Genomic DNA, 24337 nt, shown 5'->3' with positions numbered 1-24337 from the left:
CCTGTATTTTCAGGAAGATGTGGTGTGTGAAAAGTGGCTTAAATAGAGACAAGGAAACACAGGAGATGTTATTTAGGAATGGCAGCCTCACATCTACGAGCAGCCCCAGAGTCTAGATGCTTGGTCTTGATGGTGTTCAAGGGTCTCAGTCAATAAGCCGGCAAGTCATTATACACTTCTATCTAAGAGACTGGTGTAGCCTAATATCACATTTCTTTCTCTCACTCTCGCTCTTGTTCTCTTTCTCTCTCAAACTATCCTGAGCTCATCTTCAACTCCAAGAAGGCACAGTCAGGTCATTTTTCAAGTTGTTGATAGTGTCTGCTGGGAACATCATAGAGCTTGGACATCCTCTTGACTTAAAGCTAGTTTCCGGCTTTGGACTCCCGTGTCATGGTCTATTTTTTGGGATAACAGTTCATCAAAAACACTACAAAGGTGCACAAGATGAACCTTGCACAGCAGTATGGTACAGAAGAGGAACTCCCTTATAACAAAGTACAAAGCAGCCCATGAACACACATTTTCACCTCTCACGGACAGCCGATCCCAGGAGTGCACGGGGTATTCCATTAAAGGAACCCTGCACACGGGTTTAAAAAGGCAAGCAGTACCGAACCCATGTGTTATGTGCCTTTTCTGTAATTGCAATTACAGATGTTGCAAAACAAGGGAAATAATCTGCTTAAAAATCACCTGGCATAACCAAGACTCAACTAGGTGAGGTTTTTGGTTTGTTTCCACCTGGGAAAAGGGTAGAAACATTAAAATGATCGCTCATGCTCTTAAAAATCTTTAAAGATTACTTAAAAGACAGATCAATTCAACAGGTTAATGGAAAAAAATCCATTCTAATGACCTCTATTTATTGTAGTGAATACATACGAAAATAAAGTATTTAGGAGAAGCAAGTGCTATTCACCTCTCCTGTCGATTTTTTTCCTGCCATTTTGCCCCATTCTACTAGCACTGCAGGATGAATTTCAATCAAATGAACACATGGCACATCCATTATAAAAATGCTCCGCTAGAATTGTACACTGTTGGGAAACGAGACACAAATACCACCTGGGAGTTAGCCCTTCCTCTGAGAAAGAAATAAATATTCTGCCATTAAAATGTGAAGCCTGGTCATGGCTTATCATTAGCACACAGACTTCTGGGATGGCTCTGCCTACAAAAAAGGAGATTCCAATTTATTCTTATCAGTTTAAAAGAAATAAGCTGGTTAACCACAACATAATTGGACCAACTGAACTGAACGGTCACAGCATTTTTGAAGGTAACTAGTAATAGTATGATTCCATCATTCCATGCAGGAAGTATATTAATAAGGAGGAGAAAAAAAATCAGGATTCACAAACAAGTTCTGGGGATCTAAGGTACAGACTGGTGCCTGTAGTTATTTAACGAGACTGTGTTATATACTTGAAAATAGTTAAGAAAGATATTAAACGTTTTTACCATGTGCACATACAGTTGGTCAATATGTGAGGTGATGGAGGTATTCATTAACATTGCTTGGCAATCATTTTGCACCTAAGTGTATAAAATTATCATGTACATCTTCAACGCACACAGTTATCAATTAAAAAAAAAAAGTGCTTGTCTAGTATGTTTAGGTGTGTCAAAAATGGTAGGTGCTATGGGGTTGGTGAAAGATGTTTATGTGCTCTAGACCCGAGCAAGAATGCACTGCAAATGCTCAGGAAATTTTCAAGGCAATTTCAAAGATCAAGGGGACAAGACAGACATTTAAAAACCCAAACAAAGATATCTAGCCACTTCTCACATAATGTCTCGTGTAATCCTCACAACAATTCCTTAAGGTAGGTATTCATATCCCAAGTTTACAACAGAAAAAAGTGAAGCTTAGGTTACGTGAATTGTCCAAGGTCCTGAGTGAGTACTGGATTCAGCCCAAGTCTATCCAACTACCAAGCCCAGAGCTGTAGCCGCTGGGGCATTTGCTTCACATCTTGCCGGGGGCAGATTCTCCTAGAATCAGAGGTCACTGAGGGTCACCAGGAGGCTCTCTCCTACCTTCTTTAAGTCTTCCATCCTCTGCAGCCGATCCATTTGGGAAAATGGTCTTGACAAAAATCCCCATCTGTCCTCGAATGCAGTCTCGGCCTCCAGCAATGCTGAAGCCAAGGCCCTGGACGCAGAGAAGATGGGGGTCCAGGCTGTCAGTGCACTTCTTCACTGAGGGCACCCCCCAGTGTAGTATTTAACTCAGAGTTGAGCTAAAGTGAAAGTGTTAGTTGCTCAGCTGTGTCCGACTCTTTGCCACCCCATGGACCGTACCAGGCTCCTTTGTACATAGGATTCTCCAGGCAAGAATACTGGAGTGGGTTGCCATGCCCTTCTCCAGAGGGTCTTTCTGACCCAAGGATCGAACTTGGGTCTCCTGCATTGCAGTTGGATTCTCTACCATCTGGAGCTATGAGGAAAGCCTGTAGAGTTGAGTCAGTAGCTGCAAATTCATGTGTTCCCCTCACCATGACCCTCCTCAGATCCACTTGCATTATGCTAGCTATGCATTATATTAAAGGCTGAAAAGTTTTAGGTCAACACATGAAATTGCTGATATTTGACAATTTTTCGATCTCCAAAGATGTCAATTTCACATGGCTCAATTAATAATTCATAGCTGTGCAGGTGCCATATTTGTTTTATTCTTTTTTGTATAATATCAAATTGATATCAAAATGGCTATTTTGATATTCACACAACAAATTATTTGTTATTATTCCTCTTATGATAATGGAAATGACATGAAATCCATTAAATTCATTCAAGGGGTATTCTCTCAAGTGGCAGGGTCCGATTTTCTTTCAGTAGTGGTACTCACGGGGCATGTACCCCACCCTTGATGGCATCCTATCTGCCAGGTGATGACTCCTGAAATCATAAGGGCAAAAAGGGTTTGATGATGTCATCTGCAGGCCCATGGGAAAGGATGCCAGGGTGTCCACTCAAATCTACCCAAAGGCAATTACTTGATTCTTCTTTACCTTTTGCCTTATTTTATGTAAAAACAACACTAAAAAGGAATCATTTAAAATATATATACTAGAGTTTACCTAGAGGGCAAAACGATGCACACAAAAGAGCTCACCTTGCCCTTTTCTTTGTACAGCCCGATGATGGAGATGACTGACGGCCGAATGAGTCTCCAAGGAGATTCCACCTGAGTTGTGCTTAGTGAGCGGGTGGACTTCTTCACAATGTGGTATTCCTAAAAGTCAGCACATGAGGTCAGAGACTGTCTCACTTATCCTGCTGTGGTCCCTGGTATAAAAATATACTCAGATTTGGAAAACCTCAGTTGTCTTTTGTGTTAGATGGCCATTGGCCTGTGGTCCATACCTGGTCCAGTGGGTTAAATAAAGCTTATTATAAAGAACATTGGAGGAACGGCCCCAACTGTGATGGACTGCCATGTCTTCTTTCCCCACATGAACAACCTAGGCTGCTCCTTCCTCGAGCCTACTCCACATATCCTACTTCTTCCTTTCTGGAGCAGAGTTAGGGACTGGAAACCAAGTGGCCTTGGAGATGTAGAATGACCATCCTCTGGTCAGGTTCACCATTGGAAGTCACCCCTGCCCCCACTCCAAGTTCACAATCATGGTTAGAAAGTAGTTCATCATTTCAAGCTCAATTCACTCACTCAAAACTCAGCAAGCTTTTGTTTCTTATAAAACCCAAACCACAAACCCAGACAACTGTTATTCCGTATAAAAAAATCCCTCTGAGAGACTGCAGCAGCTTCAGCTCTGATCCCTCACATTTGGAAAATAAAATACATTTCCACAAGCCACACTTTCCCTTCCTGGCACGCAGCAGCTCAAAATCTTGATCTCTTTTCCCTTTCCATCACCCACCAAGTCCATGTGTGTAAGCAGTGTAGACCATTCATAATATAAACAAGAGAGTGAATGAATCTATTGCTAAAGCGCCGAGACAATCTAGCTTCTTGCTATTCTTTTTAGAATAATACATTTCTTAAATGACACAGATATTCTAGCATAAACAACAAAATCATTTCATGTTTAATATGAGAAAAGAGACACTAGAAAATAGTTTTTATCCTTAATCAGCATATTCTACATTCGAAGGTAGAAATGAGATCTGCTAATGATATTTTCGTATTCCTGGCAGCTTAGAACAAATATATCTTGCAGTTTTACAAAATATCTGTCAGCTATGTTGGCCTCCCAGCCTCTGATTCATTAAAAAAAAAAAAAAAAAGATGTTGGCTTGGCAAGGTTACCACCCTTTTACCAAAACTATTATGGAAATACTTTGGCCACCTAATGTGAAGCGACTTGTTGTAAAGACCCTGTCGCTGGGAAAGACTGAGGGCAGGAGGAGAAGGGGACGACAGGATGAGATGGTTGGATGGCACTGTTGGCTCGATGGACATGAGTCTGAGCAAACTCTGGGAGTTGGTGATGGACAGGGAAGCCTGGCGTGCTGCAGTCCATGGGGTCACAAAGAGTTGGACACAACTGAGCAACTGAACCACAACAACAATTATGGAAATAGCCAGGCAGAGACCTCGAATATAGAGGTTCATGTGCAGACTCACAAGGGGACTCTTTCTCTGATCAACAACCTCCAGCAGCGCCTTATTCAATCTGCCCTTCAGGAATCAGAGGCCAGCATGCTTCACTATTCTCCTGAAGAGTTTCAGGGGTCTCACCGCACTTTTAGACTTCTGTCATCCCATGTGGCAGCCATGAGCCACCTGTGGCCATCTATATTTAAATTAAGATATATTAAAGTTGAAAATGTATTCCGCAGTCTCTCTAGCCATTTTTCATGTGCTTAAAAGACACATGTGGCTACCATATTGGGTAGTATAGATATAAAACATTTCCGCCACTGCAGAAAGCTTTATTGGATAGCTCTAATCTAGACAATACTTTTTAGTGGAGGGAGGGTAGGAGAGAGAAAGACAAAGAGAGGAGAGAGGGGAAGGGGCTTCCCTGTGGTTCACTGGTAAAGAATCCAGTGCCCATGCAGATGTGGGTTCGATCCCTAGGTCAGGAAGATCCCCTGGAGTAGGGAATGGCACCCACTTCAACATTCTTGCTGGGGAAATCCCATGGACAGAGGAGCCTGTGGGCTACAGTCCATGAGGTCACAAAAGAGTAGGATGTGACTTAGCGACCAAACAGCAAACAACAAACCTTAAAAACTAATCAACAAAAGTGGAAGGAAGGAAAGAAAGAAAGAAAGGCAAATCCTGGGAGAAAAAGAAAAAGGCAGAAAAAAGAGGTCAGAAAAGAAAGAACAACTTAAAGAGGAAAACATAGCTTCTTCTTTAAAATCTTTCATTTTAAAGATTTCAGCTTGCGTTTGTTGGTTCCTAGAAGCCTGCTCTTTTGTCGTCGTTCAGTCGCCAAGTCGTGTTCAACTCTTTGCAGCCCACTGGGCTGCATCACACCAGGCTTCCCTGTCCCTCACCATCTCCTGGAGTTTGGAAATAGATAATTTCCGGGTATAAATACAGTCAGGTTTCCTCATGAGTCAGTTAAGAAATCACCACCTTGGTGCTGGACATCCTTGGCCAGGACAACAGCAGACCTGCTCTCATTTTCTGCACTAACCACAAGTCTGACAATGCGGCTCTCCGACGGCTTCTTGATCTCCCTGTTGATCCAATCCCCATGGATCATGCTGCCCAGGACACACACTTGTCTCCAGACATGGGTTTTAATCAGGCCTCATGCAAGTTTTCTGCTCTGCTTTTTCTCACTGCCCCAACTCCAGCTGCCCTTGGTGGATTCAGCACAAGACAGCCTAATCAGCAGGGGCCTCTGAAACACGGGCACTCTCTAATTTTATTGGCCTGGCCAAACTCCCTGCACAGTGATTCTGGGGTATCACTGGGAACTAAATACTCAACCTCTTTGGGATTTAGCTACCCTATCCATAAAAATGCGGGACACCCAGAGCAAGAGCCCAACCCAGATGACCTGAGCTAGGTCTTCCAGAACTCTAATACCTGAGTCTCCATGCACTTTAGGGCATCACAGCTATCACTCCCTCCTCTTCCCATCTCTGCTTCACCGAGGCCTGGGGACCCGATACCAGCGACTCCTCTCGAGTGCTCTGGCTGATGGTGCCAGGACTGGAAGAACACTCCACAAGTTCCCAGAGACTGAGCCTGCTTCTGACTTGGTTATGAGACGTCTACCAGTGTTGACTGGGCTGAGGAGGATGAAGTTGAGGGGAGCCCCTGTGCAGGGTTACAGAGTCCCGAGCTCTGGTGGGGACGGACTATGAACATCCCCACACCCCTCACCCCGTCTTCAGTCTCTTCCGACCTTGGCTGTTGGAGCCGTTACCGTCTAAGAGGTAGGATCCAGCACACACCACAGCCATCCCCACCTCCCTCACGTGTCCACACCCCCCCACCCACCAGGCTATGCCGACACACGACACACCCACTAAACAAGAGACAGTGGTTCACCACAGACCGTGAGGCGCCATTGTCTCCTGGCAGGGGAAGTGGCTCTCGTTTCCAAAACACACAGTAGAAGAGAATCGAGATTCTGAGATCCAACAAGGGATTGATTTTTTTTCCCTTCTTTTCTATTTCCAAATATTAAGCTGACTGCTCTCTAGCCTCCCTGGATAGACCTTACTGACTACACTCTATCTCTTGTCCTAAATACTTCTGGCCCTCATACGCAAACAGGTCTTCAGAACATGAAGCTCCTGCTGGCCTCGGAGAGAACAACAGAAAACCTGGAGACCCAGGGTTCGAAACATGCTCTTCTGCCCCTAGCCAAGTAGTTGTGACTGGGTAAGAAAGTCAGGGGCTCCACAGCGCTGTACTACCTGTGATGTGCCCGTCGAGTCCAGCAGCTGGGGAAGGGAATGCTTCCGGCCATCTCGGGAGACCTCTAACATCCTGGCCCGGGGGTCACCGTGTCGCACCATCAGTTCATTATATTCTTCAACAGACTCTAGACGGTGTACACCCCCTTGAAAAAACAGAGGGAAAACACGACTAGATATAGAATGAAGACAATCTTATGAGCACGCACAGGTATAAACTTGTTGCATTTACACCCACATTCATGGATGCTCAGATGGCCTGGTGGCCAATACTTTCAAAGCACCAGGCTCATCATGTTCTATTGTCAAGTTCTGCATGACCTTGGTGTGTGTTGAGGCCATAATGCCAGATTCTGAAGCAAGTGCTAGTTTTTGAAGCGCCCAGTTTGGATAAAGGGCAATGTATATATTTAATCCAACTAAGATGTAGCTATGGTTGATAAGGCAACAAACAGTGGTGAGAATGCTATCAGTGGATGGCTTTTCAGTAATGGAAGAATATCACTTTGTGATTGGTAGTAGACGCTTGGGGTAGATGCTTTTTTTCATGTATAACAATGGACATTTAAACACACTTTTAGTTAAAGTATAACTTACAGAAAAGTGCACAAATCATTAAGTGTACATACCATTCCATGAAATTTCACAAAATAAACATGTCAATAAACAACATTCAGACATAGAATATCAACAGGTCTCCAAATCCCCTTTTGTGCCACTAAACACTGCTCACCAAGGGTAGCCATTATCCTGACTTGTAACATCATAGATGGTTGTTGTTTCGTTGCTAAGTCATGTCTGATTCTTGGCTACCCCATGAACTATAGCCCACCAGGCTTCTCTGTCTATGGGATTTCCCAGGCAAGAATACTGCAGTGGGTTGCATTTCCTTCTCCAGGGGATCTTTCTGACCCAGGGATCAAACCTGTGTCTCCTGCTTGGCAGGTGGATTCTTCACCACTGAGGCACCTGGGAGGTCCAACATCACAGATTATTTTTGTCTATTTGATATAAATGAACACATAAACATCATGTTCGTTTTGAATCTGGCTCCTTATTCTCAGTATCTGTGAAATTCCACCATGTTGTTGCACGCCAATAGACTGTTCACCCTATTTTTGCACACTATTTCATCATATAAACACACCATGATTTATCTATCTATTCTATTGCTAATGGACATTTGATTTGTTTCCAGTTTCAGACCTAGAATAAGGGTCTGAAAGAAAACACTTTTCTGTAGAGGCCAGATAGTAAATGTTTTAGGGTTTATGGGTCACAAATGGTCTCAGCACACATTCTTTCACTTTTTTTAGATGCACTAAAAATGTAGAAAGCATTTCTATCTGTGGGCCATACTAATACAGTTGTGGGTGGTAGTCTGGTGACCCTGATCTAGAATATACTGTCAGACATTATGTGCATGTTGTATCTGTTGGATCTATCTAGAATGAGAGTGGCTGGGTTACAGGCATGCATTCCCTTTCACCAAGTGGGATCTCCAGGGTGCATTACAGCTTGTTCCTCCACATGTTACACTTCCTACTGCCAGTCTTTCTAATTTTAGCCACTCTGCTGGAGTGGATAATAAGGGTATTTCACTGTGGTTTTTCATTTACGTTTCACTAAGGACTAATGGAGATCAAACTAAAAGAGATGAAACCAGTCAATCCTAAAAGAAATCAGCCCTAAATACTCATTAGAAGGACTGATGTTGAAGCTGAAGCTCCAATACTTTGGCCACCTGATGTGAAGAGCCAACTCATTAGGAGAGACCCTGATGCTGGGAAATATTGAAGGCAGGAGGAGAAGGGGACAACAGAAGATTAGATGGTTGGATGGCAGCACTGACTCAATGGACATGAGCTTGAGCAAGCTCTGGGAGATGGTGATGGACAGGGAAGCCCAGTGTGCTGAAGTCTTTGGGGTCATAAAGAGTTGGACATGACTGAGCAACAGAACAACCAAGGACTAATGAGATTGAGCTTCTTTTCAAATATTCATTGACTGTTTTTCGTTTTTAAGATTGTAAAGAGGCTGTTCGAGTTTTTTGCTCTTTTTTCCCTTATTCCTTTTTCAATTGGGCTACTAGAAAATTTTACATTTTTTTCCTTTGCTCATTCTTTTGTTGGGTTTTTCTCTGTTCATTTACAGGAATTTTATTTTTTATTATTAACATATTTTGGCTATGAGTCCTTTGTGGAATCTATGTATTACAAATATCTTTTCCATGTCTGTGACTTTCATTCTTTCAGTGGTATATTTTTTGATAAACAAAAGTTCATAATTTTAATGTAAAACAACATGTAATATTTTCCCTTTATGTTTGGCACACCTGTATCTTTTTTAAGGGGCTTTCTTGGTAGCTCAGTTGGTAGAGAATCCACCTGCAATGCAGGAGACTCCAGTTCGATCAGTGGATTGGGAACACCCCCTGGAGAAGGGAACGGCTACTCACTTCAGTATTCTGGCCTGGAGAATTGCAGGGACTGTATAGTCCATGGGGTCAGAAAGAGTCAAACACGACTGAGCAACTGTCACATCTTGTTTAAGAAATCATTATAGTAATGATTTCTAAAGACATCTTTATCATACATAGTTTAGTCACTAAGTCATGCCCATCTCTTTGTGACCCTGTGGACTGCAACACACCAGGTTTCCCTGTCCTCCACTATCTCTTGGGAGTTTGCTCAAATTTATGTCTGCTGAGTCACGACTATCTAACCATCTCATCCTCTGCTGCCCTCTTCTCCTTTTGCTCTCAATCTTTCCTAACACCAGGGTCTTTTCCAGTGAGTTGGCTCTTCACATCAGGTGGCCAAAGTGTCAGAGCTTCAGCATCAGTCCTTCCAATGAATACTGTGGGTTGATTTCCTTTACGATTAACTGGTTTGATCTCCTTGCAGTCCAAAGGACTCTCGAGAGTCTTCTCCAACACAACAGTTCAAAAGCATCAATTCTTTGGCACTCAAACCTTCTTTATGGTTCAACTCTCATATCCATGGATGACTACTGGAGAAACCATAGCTTTGACTAGACGGACCTTTGTCAGCAAAGTGATGTCTTTGCTTTTTAATACGCTGTCTAGATTTGTCAGAGCTTTCCTTCCAGGGAGCAAGTATCTTTTAATTTCATGGCTGCAGTCACCATCAGCAGCAATTCTGGAGCCCAAGAGAATAAATAAAATCTGTTAACTGTTTCCACTTTTTCCCCATCTATGTGCCATGAAGTGATGGGATGGGATGCCATGATTTTTGTTTTTTGAATGTTGAGTTTTAAGCCAGCTTTTCTACTCTCCTCTTTCACCCTCACAAGGGAATCTTTAGTTCCTCTTCACTTTCTACTATTAGAGTGGTATCATATGCATATTTGAGGTTGTTGATATTTCTCCTGGCAATCTTGACTCAAGCTTGTGATTCATCCAGCCTGGCATTTCACATGATGTACTCTGCATAGGAGTTAAATAAGCAGGGTGACGATATACAGGCTTGATGTACTCCTTCCCCAATTTGGAACCGGTCAGTTGTTCCATGTCTGGTTCTAACTGCTGCTTCTTGATCCTGCAGACAGGTGTCTCGGGAGGCAGGTATGTTGATCTGGTATTCCCATCTCTTTGAGAATTCTTCACAGTTTGTTGTGATCCACACAGTCAAAGGCTTTAGCATAGTCAGTGAAGCAGAAGTTTATATTATGTACTATTTTAAAATAGGATAGTTTAAGGAACTTTATCTAAAAATTTTTATTTATTTTAAATTGAAGTATATTTTTATGTATGATATAAATTATACATGTATAATACAGTGTTTAACAATCATTAAAGATTCTATTCCATTCATAGTTATTATAAAATATAGGCTATATCCCCTGTATTATACAATATATCCTACATATAAAACTATGTAGTTTGCTTTGTACATAATAGCTTATACCACTTAATCCCCTAATATCCCTCTCCTCTCCCCTCGTCCTTCTCCCCAATGGTAGTCACTAGCTTGTTCTCTATATCTGTGAGTCTGCTTCTTTGTTTGCTATATTCACAAGTTTGTTGTATTTTTTAGCTTCTACATATAAGTGGTATCATACAGTACTACCTTTGTCTGTCTGACTGCTTTTACTCAGCTTAATACCCTCCAAATCCCTCTATGCTGCTGCAAATGGCATCCTTTCACACCTATTTTATGGTGGAGTAATATTCCACACACACACACACAAACACACCACATCTTCCTTATCCATTCAGCTGTTGATGAACATTCTAGTTGCTCCCATATCTTGCAATTGTAAGTAATGCTGTTGTGAACACTGGGGTGCATGTAGCTTTTTGAATTAGTGTATTTAGTGGGTTTTTTTGATACATATACCCAGAAGTGGAACTGGTGGGTCATATGGTAGTTCTATTTTTAGTTTTTTGAGAAACAGCCATCCTGTTTTCCATTGTGGCTATGTCAGTTGACATTCCTACCAACAGTGTATGAGAGTTTAAAGTCTTTAATCTTAAATGATGGATCGATTATATTGAATGTAGTTACAATCACATTACAATGTTTACATTATGCACCATATATATGTGTATATCCATGTATATGTATGTATATAACTATATATACATATAGATTCTTTGAAATACCAAATTCTTCTATTTAATATTTCAGTTGATGACTTAAAATTTTAATTTATCTAAAAATTTCTCAGGAAGTTTTTCATGGAATAAAATAAGATGATTCTGTACTCATTTAAAAATAATATATTGATGAGTTTTTAACAATGATGAAAAGTTAGAATGGTGCTGATATAGTTATATTGTAATGGACATCACTAAAGGCCTGGTTTTTCAAAAGCTACATATTAACTTTGTGATACATATTTCAGGTTTTCAAACGTCTGAAATTCCTTTGCAATCAAAAGAAAAATTTTCATTTAAAAAGATTACAGACCTAAGGCATTAACATGGATAAATCAAAAAATACCGAAGTTAAAAGGGAACCCTACTGGCAAAAAAGGAGGTATGAAGTAAAGAAAACTCTGGTTAGAATATCAGGAAAAATGTTCCATGAAATCACTTCAGTCATTTTGGAGCCAGACGGGCCAAAATCTTAGTGGAAATGGTTGGAACCTCTTTAGAGAACCTCCTTAATAATTCATGACTTAATAACTCATGGCCAGATTAATCTATCTTGGCATGCTTACTCATATGAACAAGATTTATTAGAAGAAAATTCCTTTTGAGCTGACAGGGAAGCACTTGCCATCAACAGAAGAGAAACCACATACGGTAGTGTCTGTAGATAATATACTGATATGGGAATACCAGAGTGACTCGCTTACGAAAATATGAAATAAATATCCAAGCTTACAGGACCCAGAAATTAGGAAGTGAGCACATTAAAATCTCCTGTATTCAAATGTCTTTAGACTGAACATATTTCAAAGCACTGAATGAAGAACCAATTCCTTAAGCCTCTTTAACATGCCTCCAAATTACTTTTCCAGTCTTATCTCCCACTACCTTGCTTGGTGAATTCATTGCTCCAGCCTGTGAATTCTGAGGGGAGCATTTGTCCTCCACCCACATCCGTCCCCAAACTGGGGAGTATATAAATATCACTTAAGTTTCCCCCAAGTTTGCCTGCACCATCACCTCCCATGCCAAGAATCTCCTCTCCCTTAATCTTTCTGTTGGACTGAATCATGGTTGTGGCTGGATTATTGTATCTTTCAGACAGCTGAGGCAGAGAAACAGTTGCCAAAAACTTCTCTAACCCATTTTTCCACCCCCATTGTCCCAAAATATCTCTCATGCATTTTGTCCCAAGTCTAGACCCTGGTTTTCCTCCTCTTATGTTCTGCCCAGTCCTGCCAGTTTACTGACTTTTCTTCATCGTGCCCACTCTGGATGCCTCCCCCGGGCACCACAACTCAGAGAGACCTCAGTCTTCACAACTTTCGTGCATACTTCATCATGACCTACAACTTGAGAATCTTCCTGTTTGAACCCATTCAAGCATCTTCCCCCCTTGAGAGTGGAATGAGAACAATGATGTGAAAATGACAATGATGAATGCGATATTAACCATAACAGTGATGACAGAGGCAGCCACCACGTGCTAAGGGCCTATCGCAGCCACATTTTGGAATGGCAGTGCTATATGCGTTCTCTCTACTGGCTCTCTCAACAAGGCCAACTTAGAAGGCACTCACATTGATGTGCACAACACATGTACATTACAACCCTCATCGGTGAAAGAGTTGAGACCCAGAGAAACCACCTGTTCCAGGTCACACAGCCAGTAATGGCAGAGCTGGGAACTGAACACAGCTTTTCCTGACTTCATACATGTGCTCCTTCTACTATATTTCCTTGTTATGGCCTTGTGGAAAACACAGGAAGAGAAGGCGGCATGCATCTGTGGCAAACAATAGCCAGTTCTGGATTTAGTACTCAGTTGAATGTCCTGCATAGTTTAAATCAATAGTACGAACGTGGAAAGTCATGGATCTGAAAGGTCATCAGCTAGGATCCCCTCCCCACATCATAAACCCCCAGTCTGGGGAATAGAATTCTCTCTATGACCCTCAGGAAGCTGAGGGGTGGTGGGAAGAACTCTTAAGGGCAGACTGAATGAGCGACGTTTGGGATCCCCTTAATTTCTCTGGTTACATCCATAAAATGAGGAATGTGACTACACTGGTTTCAAAGGTCACTGTATTTTCCTAGAACTCTTGTGAGCCTTCTCTGGGAACTGTTTATAAGATGCTGATCAGACAGCTGACCTAAAGACATCCTCCCCTGCCCAAAGACACAGGATTTAAATGTATTCCTCTCAGTTGATCCTCGGGGCTGAAGGGGAGCTGGTCGTTTTCTCCCTGTGAGGACCATCAGCCTGACCTTTCTGTTTGGTCTTATTAACCTCTGGTCATTACACTTTTTGTTACAAACCCATGCCCTAATAGTCATATAGGACACTACCTAATTATTCTGAGTTATAAATAGAAAGCAACTCATTTTGTTACTCAGGTTTTCTTATTTTTAAATGGATGTATATTATCCTAAATCTGCCACCTTACCTGAGAATAATAGAAGGGGAGGCAATGTGGGCTGGAGAGGCTCTTGGTTGGCAGTCATAGACACCACCCTACCCCTCCACTGATGTGGGCAGCAGAAAGATGAAATTGACCTATTGGGGGGATGGTAACACACCAGGCTTTGTGCAAGGTGCTTTTATGTGTGCTTTTGTTTTGCTCCCATCTGTTCAACCTTTTAAAAGTCGGGACTATCCTCTCCCGTGTTAGGTGAGAGAGGAAGTTTACGGAGGTTCAACAACCAGCCTGAGGTCACAAGGTAACTTAAGAGCTGATGGGTAAACTTGATTCCGCCAAGCTTCCAAACTCTTGCTTTTCCTGTTAGACTGGATGCCCTTCACAGGTGGGTAGCCAAGGGGCAGTTTCACCATCAGACCAGCAGACACAGTGCTGAGGGCCCCAGCCAATCTTAGGGGCCCACAAAAATGTTTTAATTTCTTTAAAATTCAGGAGGAAAAAAAAATGAACATAACAGTAACTAATAGATGATAATGAATCGAGCTTGTACCTTTATATCAATCCATTCAAAAAATATAATTTTTTTTCCCTCTTGTTTTGTAGAAAAAGTTTGTCGAGGTGAAGGTGCCTCAGACATTGTCCTAAGAGTCACAATGTGTCTACACAGAATCTCTGACTTTCTTTCTCAGGGCCTAGGCCAGCTGCTAGGAAGATGTGCCCAGGAAACATCAGATCTCTTTGTTACAAAAGCTACAACTACGTCCCACTGGCCCCTCCATTTAACTGAGATGCACATTTGATACTTAAAAAAAAACAACAAAAAAACCCCAGTTCTTTGCGCCAGGTTCTGGTGGGCCAGCGGTTTGGGGAATAGGTATGTTTGCTGGAAAGATAGGCCATCAGGAATATTCCACAGAGAAAGGGTCGCCTGAAGTAAATGAACCAAACACAACAGGAAATTTACATTTAAGCAGAGACAAAGAGAGATGTTGACATTCCCTTCATTATGACTCAAATGAAAATACTCATGTGGGCAGCCAGGCTGAAGGCAGTTATGCCTGGGGCATGCACCATCAAAAACAAAACAATTTGGAAGTTTTATGGAAAAAAGATGGTTAGATAGCATCACCGCCTCAATGGACTTGAATTTGAGCAAACTCCAGGAGATGGTGGAGGACAGAGGAGCCTGGCGGGCTACAGCTCATGGGGCTGCAAAGACTCGGACAAGATTTAGTGACTGAACAACAACAAAAGAAAAAAAGGCTCATCATGCTAATAACCTTTCTTCCCACTCCTGAGGCCGGAAGCTCCCAATCAGGCAGGCAAAGAGTCCACTTACCTGACAGGCGACTCTTGAGCTTCATCTTACTGCTGCCTTGTTTAGGACTTTCCAAGTTCCCCTTGGATTCCTCGGGGCCGCATGCATCGTGGGGCTCCTCTGTTCCAGGCATCTGAAATGCAGAGAGCACAGAGTTGACGGGAGAGGCCAGCCTACGTTCACTTATGCCATTTCCTCCAAGATCTTTACCTCAAGGCTCAAGGAGCATCAGTACAGGTGTCACATGAGAAAAAAAGTTCATGGGATCAAAGCACAGCCCTTCAGATAATCTGGAACCACAAAGTCTCATGCTGACAAGACAAGTTCCTCCTCAGCGTGAATCTCACTACACAGGATAGAACCAGTTCAGTTCAGTCGCTTTCCTGTCCATCACCACCTCCCGTAGCTTGCTCAAACTCATGTCCATTGAGCCAGTGATGCCATCTAACCATCTCATCCTCTGTTGTCCCCTTCTCCTCCCACCTTTAATCTTTCCCAGCGTCAGGGTCTTTTCTTAACAGTCAGCTCTTCGCATCAGGTGGCCAAAGTATTGGATTTTCAGCTTCAGCCTCAGTCCTTTCAATGAATATTCAGGACTGATTTCCTTTAGGATGGACTAGTTGGATCTCCTTGCAGTCCAAAGGACTCTCAAGAGTCTTCTCCAACACCACAATTCAAAAGCATCAGTTCTTCAGTGCTCAGCCTTCTTTATGGTCCATCTCTCACATCCATACATGACTACTGGAAAAACCATAGCTTTGACTAGACGGACCTTTGTTGGCAAGGTTGCAAACTGGAAAGGGCCCCTGGGGTCATTCTGTTTCTTGAGAAGGAACATGAGTTTGAACGGACTCAGGGAGATAGCGAAGGACAGGGAAGACTGGGGCACTGCAGTCTATGGGGTCACAAAGAGTCAAACATGACTTAGCGACTGAACAACAACAGGTCAACGGGATATTCCATGTGCCATATTCCTGTGAGAAACAAATGACAACCTCGAAGTGCTGTGGCTTCTGCTAAGCCCCACCAAGACTTCATACCAAAAGGACCTGCTTTTCTGTCTATAAAACCTTCCATTTCGTACAGAGCTTCTTTCTACTTTCTAGACAGGATGCTGCCTGATAAAAGAATTGCTGAATAAAGCCAATTAGATCTTCAAATTTACTCAGTTGAGTTTTTTTTTTAAACACTCCTTAGTACTGATTAAATACCTTCCAGAATCAAGCAGCACTTAGGATACACAGAAATCTCTTCATAATCAGCCCATGTCTGTAAACTGTAAATCCACATTACCAGACACCCAGAGGTGAAGAAGAAAGGATGACACTAAGACCCCTTAGCCATCCATCTGAGAAAAGCCCAACAAGCTATGAAATGCTATGCTTATTAGAGACGAAAAGGAGAGTTCAGAGTGTTTACAAAAACATCTGGAGGGTAACCTTACATGTACAAAACTTAGAAGACACACCAAACAAATGAGCCTTGTCATTTGAAATTGTATTTCCCTTTGAGGTTCTGGATGGAAAAAGTCAAATTAATTAAAAGAGATAAGATTTACACTATGTATTTTAAAAAGAAATAGATGATATCCTTTACCACTCAGCAGTCATTGGAAAGCCGTGTAATTATAATGTTAAAAAAAAAAAACCCTGAGTTTTAACAGGTAATAAAAAACATACAGAGTATATAAAATTCAGTTTATGAAAATATATAAAGTAAGCAGTAAGAGTAATCTCCCAGGTAATCCCCATTTTACAAGGCAACTGTTTATATCTAAATCTAACCTGTTATATTAAAAATATGGACGATTCCCTCCTCCCCCACAAGTTCAAGTATCTTTTGGGATTAGAAAGGAGAAAAGAAAGGTTCTGAGAAATGAGGAGATGTAGGCAAATTGAGGAAGAGGCGTTGGGAAAAGAAATTAATCTTGATACATTAAACAAAGATAAATTTGGTGAATTCCTATTACAGTGTCAGAGACTGGCAGGTCTCCAGGTTTAAATTATGAAGTCAAAGCAGGAATGGAGTCCTGAGGGTGAGTTTAGAGATTCTCTAGAGGGACACCTTTCCTAACACCAAACTGGGACCTTAATTCCTACACAGTGAAGAAGAAGCCTTGTGGAAACATGCCAGGGTCTGGGTTGGGGGGCGTTGCGGCAGTGGGGGAGAGGAGACATGCAAATAGGAGTAATCCAGAGAGAAGCCTCAGGGCCTCTCCTTTGCCTGGCCTAAGAACTTTATGTAAACAGTCTGTCTGCAGACTGTTAACAGCAATTACTGGAGAGAGAGTAAAATTCCTGGTTCACTCTGGTTATACCACGTGACCTAGGCTCCCAGCGATAGGCACTCCACAGTTCGCTGGGCATCACCTCTGGTGCCCATTACACGGGTGGCTTATGACATAGCAGCCAAGAGTCGGACCACCAGAAAGGCTGACGGAGAGGCTCACGCCGAGAGAGGAAGACAATCTCAGCCTACAGTTCCTAGACCCACGGGGTTTCCTCCTTCTATCCTCCCCTCCAGTTTTCTGGCACAGCCCCAGGTGTGCACACAGTCAGAGACATTCTGGAGACGACAGATGCACTCCCAGAAGGAAAGCAGCCTGCTCGAGGCGTCCCAGCTCCTTACAGACAGGGCTGCACAGTCACTTACTCTCCGGATTTCCAGCTTCGAGTACTACCAGGGTACTTCCCGCCTCCACCTGGAGATGTTTTTCCGTTGTTAGGACTCTGAATGATCAATATTGTATCATATAATTCGTCCACCTCAGCTTTTTTTTCCCATTTAATTTTCACAGCAAATGTGTCTCAAGGTAAATAATATTATCTCCATTTGACAGCTGAGATCTGAGACCCCTCCAAAGGAACACCCTTTTGTTTACAACATATACTTGGGATCTGGGCTTCCTTGGTGACTCTGGGGTAAATAATCTGTCTGCCAATGCAGGAGACACGGGTTTGATCTCTGGGTCGGGAAAATCCCCTGGAGAAGGAAATGGCAACCCACACTAGTATTCTTGCCTGGGAAATCTCATGGACAGAGAAGCCTGGTGGGCTACAGTTCATGGTGTCAAAAAAGAGTCAGATACAACTTAGTGACTAAACAACAACAACAAAACTTGGACTCCAGGACAGATTACACGTGAAGAGTGTACAAAAGGAGTGGTGTAGAGTTTTATAAGAGCTTTTTTTAACATGCAGAATCTGAAGTCTTTATGATGCAAACATGCATGCTGTAAACTCTTCTTGATTTCTAGAATCTGAGGAAGGTGGTTTAGCAGAAGGAACCACAGCCTTAAGAAACAGTATTTCTTTTCTTCAATCCTGAAATGTACCAAAGAATGAAATGAGATTTGGTTTCTATGATCTATAAAATATCAAAAGACTGTACTAGAGAAGTCTTACACTTAAGATGGTATGTTACATAATTACCGAAAGCCTACAGCTAAAAGTGAAAATCAATTAGGATGGACCCAGAGATATCTCAAAAGGTGGCAAAGGGCACTGTGATGAGCTCAAGGGAGAAGTGAAATCTTATGTTAGAACGCCCTGACTGTGTAAGAAAAATGTTCTGAATTTAAATGGAACCATTTCCTCTAACCATTTTCAGTAACAAAAAACTGGTCTGCCATAGTTTTAGGCTTGTAACTCAATGAACAGCAAGTAGGTTTCTTAGATACATTAGTTCCAGATTATCTTAGGAAGTAGCGAGATACACAGTGCAGTTTGGCTACAGTGAGCTTCTCTCCAGTCTTATGACTATTGTCTGAAAATGTCCACCCTCTAAGATTTGCTGTACTCTTTTTTTTTCCCCTCAGACACACAGAACAAATCTAACTGTTCTGGAAATGATGTCATCTTAGTTGTTCTAAAATGAAATGTGCAAAAAGTTCTCCTGGAAGGCCTGTGATTCAGAGAAACAGTTGATATAATCTATTATTCATCAGCCATTTCTAATTCATGTGTCATATAACAATGCCATTATATTAATGGAATGTAGTATAATTTGCCAATTTCCAGGTTACAGCCTCTCTGTTGGCACAGTTTCCCACACCTATAATCTATGAGATTCTATCTCAGTGAAGAAGAATCTTTAGTGCCTGGTTTTAAAAGCAAGGTGATAGGGCAGCGTGTTTAAGAATCCAGTTGCCTGGGCTTATGTCTTGGTTGTACCAGTTAGCAGCAATCTAGGTACATTAGTCAACCTCTTTGAGCTCTAATGCTGTCATTTGAAAAACAGGACTTGATGTAAGAGTTAAATGATACTAGGCTTCTGACTGGAGAAGGAAATGGCAACCCATTCCAGTATTCTTGCCTGGAGAATCCCATGATCAGAGGAGCCTGGTGGACTATAGTCCATGGGGTCCCAAAGAGTGGGACACGACCGAAACAACTGAGCTTGCATGCATCCAGGCTTCTGATTAAAGATGGTAGATTTCCCTCATAAAGCCACACTAAAATGGTGATGAAGATTTTTTTTTAAATGAAAGATATAATCCCACAAAGACAAAGAGAATAGAAGAAAACCATAACACAATTCTAGAAACCAGTATGCTAATGTGTGGTCATAGAACCAATCTGAGAAACTGGAGCTAGAGAAAGCCCCCAAACAGCTCAGTTTGTACACAGACCATTCACGAAGGTTCAGGAAGACAGATGAGCTCTGGAAGTGGAAACAAAGGCAAGGCTGAAGCTTTGGTGTAAGAAACATCCCAAAGAGTTGAAGTGATAACACAGGTTAAGAGTGGCTCCGATTTTGAGGGTGAGTCCCAGGGGTCTAGACAAACTTTAGAGAATTCATAAAAGCCCAGGTTATGGAAGTGGAATAGAATATGGGTCTCTCTAATTCACCACTGCCCTGGTCCAAACAGAAGCAACTTCCAAAGGAGGCACAGGACTAAGCTAGAATCTCCCCATTCCTCTCAGCTCCCAGGCTTACTCCAGAGATGCAGAAGAAAGGCTCCCAGCTACACCCAAGTAGCCCATCCCCCAAAGAATGTGGGAGAGTTGTTATCATCAGGTTGCGAGAGCAACCTGTTATCAATCAGGTTGTTCAGAATATTTGCTGTTATTCAGTCGTTCAGTTTGTGACCCCATGCGCAGTAGCTCACCAGGCTTCCCTGTCCTTCACTACCTCTTGGAGTTTGCTCAAAGTCATGTCCATTGAGTTGGTGATGATATCTAACCATCTCATCCTCTGTCTCCCCTTCTCCTGCCCTCAATCTCTCCCAGCATCAGGGTCTTTTCCAATGAGTTGTCTCTTTACATCACATGGCCAAAGTACTGGAGCTTCAGCTTCAGCATTCAGAACATAGGTATTTTAATCAGCAATTGTATAAACCTCTGTTCTACTCTCCATATGAATTACAGGCACAGGAAATGTTTATAAAGTATAAGGAAGTTTACGTGTACCATAGGTAGTGACATGTATCATGTGCATATTAAGAAAGTGCTGATGTTGCAGACAGTTCTTTGATTCTGTAAAGTAGCAGTGATAGTATTTATTTTTAAGGGGTTAAAATTATCTCGTTAATTATCTTACAGAGTTACTATGAGGATTAAATAAGAATTTGCTTGAGGGTACTAGTAGAATACCTAATTGTCTATCATAGGGGTATAGTGAAAGTTTAGTTGAAATAAACAAACAAACAAAACCAACCCTCAAGCTTTCTCCCCATCAGATCTTAGGATGCTTCTGGCCTTGATGATTATATTGACAGGTGAGTGCTGCGATTCATGGGGTCGCAAAGAGTCGGACACGACTGAGCGACTGAACTGAACCTGTTAGTGGTAACCACCTACCAGTGCAGGAGACATAAGAGATGAGGATTTGATCCCTGGGTTGGGAAGATCCCCTGGAGAAGAAAATGGACACTCACTGCAGTATTCTTGCCTGGAGAATCCCATGGACAGAGGAGCCTGGCTGGCTATGGTCCATAGCATTGAAAGAGTCGAACACAAATGAAGCGACTGGGCACACATACAGCAAGATTATACCACTAGAGTGCAGAGGGACACATTTCAACTTCATACCTACAGAAAGGTAGGGATTTCCCTGGTGGTCCAGTGGTTAAGACTCTGAACTGCCAATGCAGAGGGTATGGGTTTGATCCCTGGTCAGGGAACTAAGACCCCACAGGCCATGTGGTATGACCAAAAAGTGAAAAAAGAAAAGAAAAGAAAGGTAGCAGATTTAATTAATGAATAAAACAAAACAAATGAGCACTGAAAGAGAACATGCCACCTTACTCATCTCAAGATGAAAGAAAATTTCTATAAGGTGACTGCAAACCTAACAGTTGAGAAGGCAGTTTTAAAGGCATGTGCCTGGAGCACTTAGTTTTAAAAAAATCAGGTTTGCAAAGGATACCATGGAGGATTTGAAAACACACTCTGGTCTTATAATCAGAATATGAGCAGTGGAAGAGAGAATAGAGAGTACATAACGATTAACTAAAGGAAGAGATCTTAGTGACAGACGGGACAGAGGGAAGGGAGAGGAGACTGCGAAGTCAAGGGCAGCAGATGAATAAGGAAGAGACATGCCAGCTCCTGACTGCTAGGCTGCAAGTGGGCATCACAAGAGTGAGAGACACTGGTACTTCCTAGTGTAGAGGGGGTGTCTGGGACCTAAGGAAACCCAACCAAGGGAGGGAGGCAAAACCACAGAGAACAGGATGCAGCGACTCCCTTTGGGGATCCCAGGCCCGGAAAACAATGAGAGATGTGATTTATGACCTGCAGATGAAGCGCTTGAGCAAGACAACTTGGAACAGTTATTCCAAGAGAGATCAGAAGAATGTCTGGACAGATTCAAAGGTGAGGGGTGAAGAAGACCAGAAGAGTTTAAAAAAAAAAAATCCTTGGGTAAATTTTAAAGGGACAAAGATTTTTCTTTTTTGACCCTGACAACAGTGGCCTGGAAAATAAATGACATCAGGACAATAACCAAGCAAACAGGCATGCCAAAGGGGAGGCGGGCAGGATGGTAGTAAGTCAGAGCTTGACGTTGGTCATTTCCTGGGTGGAATTAGCCACCTCGGAGGTGGCGGTGCTCAGGATGCACTAGAACAATGCATACTTTAGTCAACGGAAGCCTCACTGATTCCAACACTTTCACAATGATGGGCTGCATACGACAGAACCTACAATAGTATTTTAGAAAAAATCCAAGTCAGAAAGCAAAGGAGAGGTTAAAAAGGCACACAGATTCAGCAAGCAGGGCCATGAAAGAAGAAAGGAATCTTTGATAGAAAGAAGAAAGGTTAAACAGACACTTAAGTGAGTCTTTCCCAAAGGAAGGGAATGTGAACCACTGGAGACAAATTCAATCACTGCCTGGCCCCCAGAGTAGAAGGCAGTGCTGCTCGACCCCTGGAATATTCAAAACCCGAGGAAACACAGACCTCAAGAAGCAGGTGGCAGAGGTATTAGCCTTTACCAGCTCATGAGGACAGAAGCCTCAGGATTGCTGATAGCAGGGCTGCTTCATGCATCTGCAGAGGGAGTTTTTCCAGCTGAGTAAGTTGGAGAGGAGAGACACACCTCCTGCAGGTTAAGCACTTTGATGCCAAGAGGCAGTGGAGATGGAAAAGGGAGCCCAGGACTGAAAATACCGGCTCCTGAGAACTGGGAGCTCTGCCAGAGACCCAGTTCACACACCCAATGCACTGGGAGACCTACGCATTCATCTTAAGGTCTAAATGCAGATCAAGAAGCTTTGGAATATAAAAGAAAGGCGCTTTCAATAGGACCAGGTTGATTTTTCCCCACTCAGATTGAGGGGGTAGATTCCTGCCGGTGGATTTAAGTTCATGGTCATAGATTCCAAACAGCTGCTATAGACTGATTGGCATCTTTTTAAGAAAAGTCAAGAATACTGAACTTGCTATTACTGAGTCTGTGCTATAGTCCTGGGAGACAGTTCTCCATGGTCTCTCCCATTTCCCTGTGGCTTGTGAACAGACTACCTGCCTCCTGAGAAATCTGTATGCAAGTCAGGAAGCAAAAGTCAGAACCGGTCATGGAAGTACAGACTGGTTCCAAATTGGAAAGGAGTACAACAAGGCTGTATGTTGTCACCCTGCTTATTTAACTTATATACAGAGTACATGATGTGAAATGCCAGGCTGAATGAAGCACAAACTGGAATCAAGATTGCCGGGAGAAATATCAATAACCTCAGATATGCAGATGATACCACCCTTATGGCAGAAAGTGGAGAAGAACTAAAGAGCCTCTTGATGAAAGTGAAAGAGGAGAGTGAAAAAGTTGGCTTCAAACTCAACACTCAAAAAACGAAGATCATGGCATGCGGTCCCACCACTTCATGGCAAATAGATGGGGGAACAATGAAAACGATGACAGACTTTATTTTCTTGGGCTCCAAAATCACTGCAGATGGTGACTGCAGCCATGAAATTAAAAGACGCTTGCTCCTTGGAAGAAAAGCTATGATCAACCTAGACAGCATATTAAAAAGCAGAGACATTACTTTGCCAAGAAAGGTCTGTCTAGTCAAAGCTATGGTTTTTCCAGTAGTCATGTATGGATGTGAGAGTTAGACCATAAAGAAAGCTGAGCGCCGAAGAATTGATGCTTTTGATCTGTGGTGTTGGAGAAGACTCTTGAGAGTCCCTTGAACTGCAAGGAGAGCAAACCAGTCAATCCTCAAGGAAAACAACCCTGAATATTCATTGGAAGGACTGATGCTAAAGGTCCAATACTTTGGCCACCTGATGTGAAAAACTGCCTCAATGGAAAAGACCCTGATGCTGGGAAAGATTGAAGGCAGGAGGAGGGGACGATAGAGGATGAGACAGTCGGATGGCATCACCGGCTCGATGGACATGAGTTTGAGCAAGCTCTGGGGGTTGGTGGTGCACTGGAAAGCCTGGTGTGCTGCAGTCCATGGGGTCACGAAGAGTCGGATATGACTTAGCGAATGAACAACAATTGGTCCATTTACTCTTTGTTCATTTACATTTCATCAAAAAGTAAAGTACACAAGAGACATGCTGTTGAACAAATTCAGCTTTCTTGGAGCTGACAGAGCCATATTTGTTCCAGTGGAAAACAGCCCAGTCTGCACATGTTGAATAGAACCATCTCTCTCCTCAGCACA

The 24337-nt window shown here is 42.5% G+C and overlaps 1 protein-coding gene across 4 annotated transcripts in view; it reads right to left on the bottom strand.

Moving 5' to 3' along the window:
* The window catches only part of PDZD2 (PDZ domain containing 2), a 395696-nt gene that overhangs the window by 39644 nt on the left and 331715 nt on the right, over positions 1 to 24337 (bottom strand). For all 4 annotated transcript variants that reach the window (XM_065905523.1, XM_065905524.1, XM_065905525.1 and 1 more), the window contains 4 exons: positions 15236 to 15347; positions 6859 to 7004; positions 3122 to 3241; positions 2044 to 2158 (listed from right to left, as the gene is read on the bottom strand). In XM_065905523.1, coding sequence (XP_065761595.1) covers positions 2044 to 2158; positions 3122 to 3241; positions 6859 to 7004; positions 15236 to 15347 — 493 coding nt within the window. The remainder of the gene's footprint in view (positions 1 to 2043; positions 2159 to 3121; positions 3242 to 6858; positions 7005 to 15235; positions 15348 to 24337) is intronic.

The sequence above is a fragment of the Muntiacus reevesi genome, chromosome 14 (assembly GCF_963930625.1).
Source record: "Muntiacus reevesi chromosome 14, mMunRee1.1, whole genome shotgun sequence".
NCBI lineage: Eukaryota > Metazoa > Chordata > Mammalia > Artiodactyla > Cervidae > Muntiacus > Muntiacus reevesi.
Note: the sequence above shows the minus strand (reverse complement) of the source record. Positions and strands in the feature narration are given on the sequence as shown.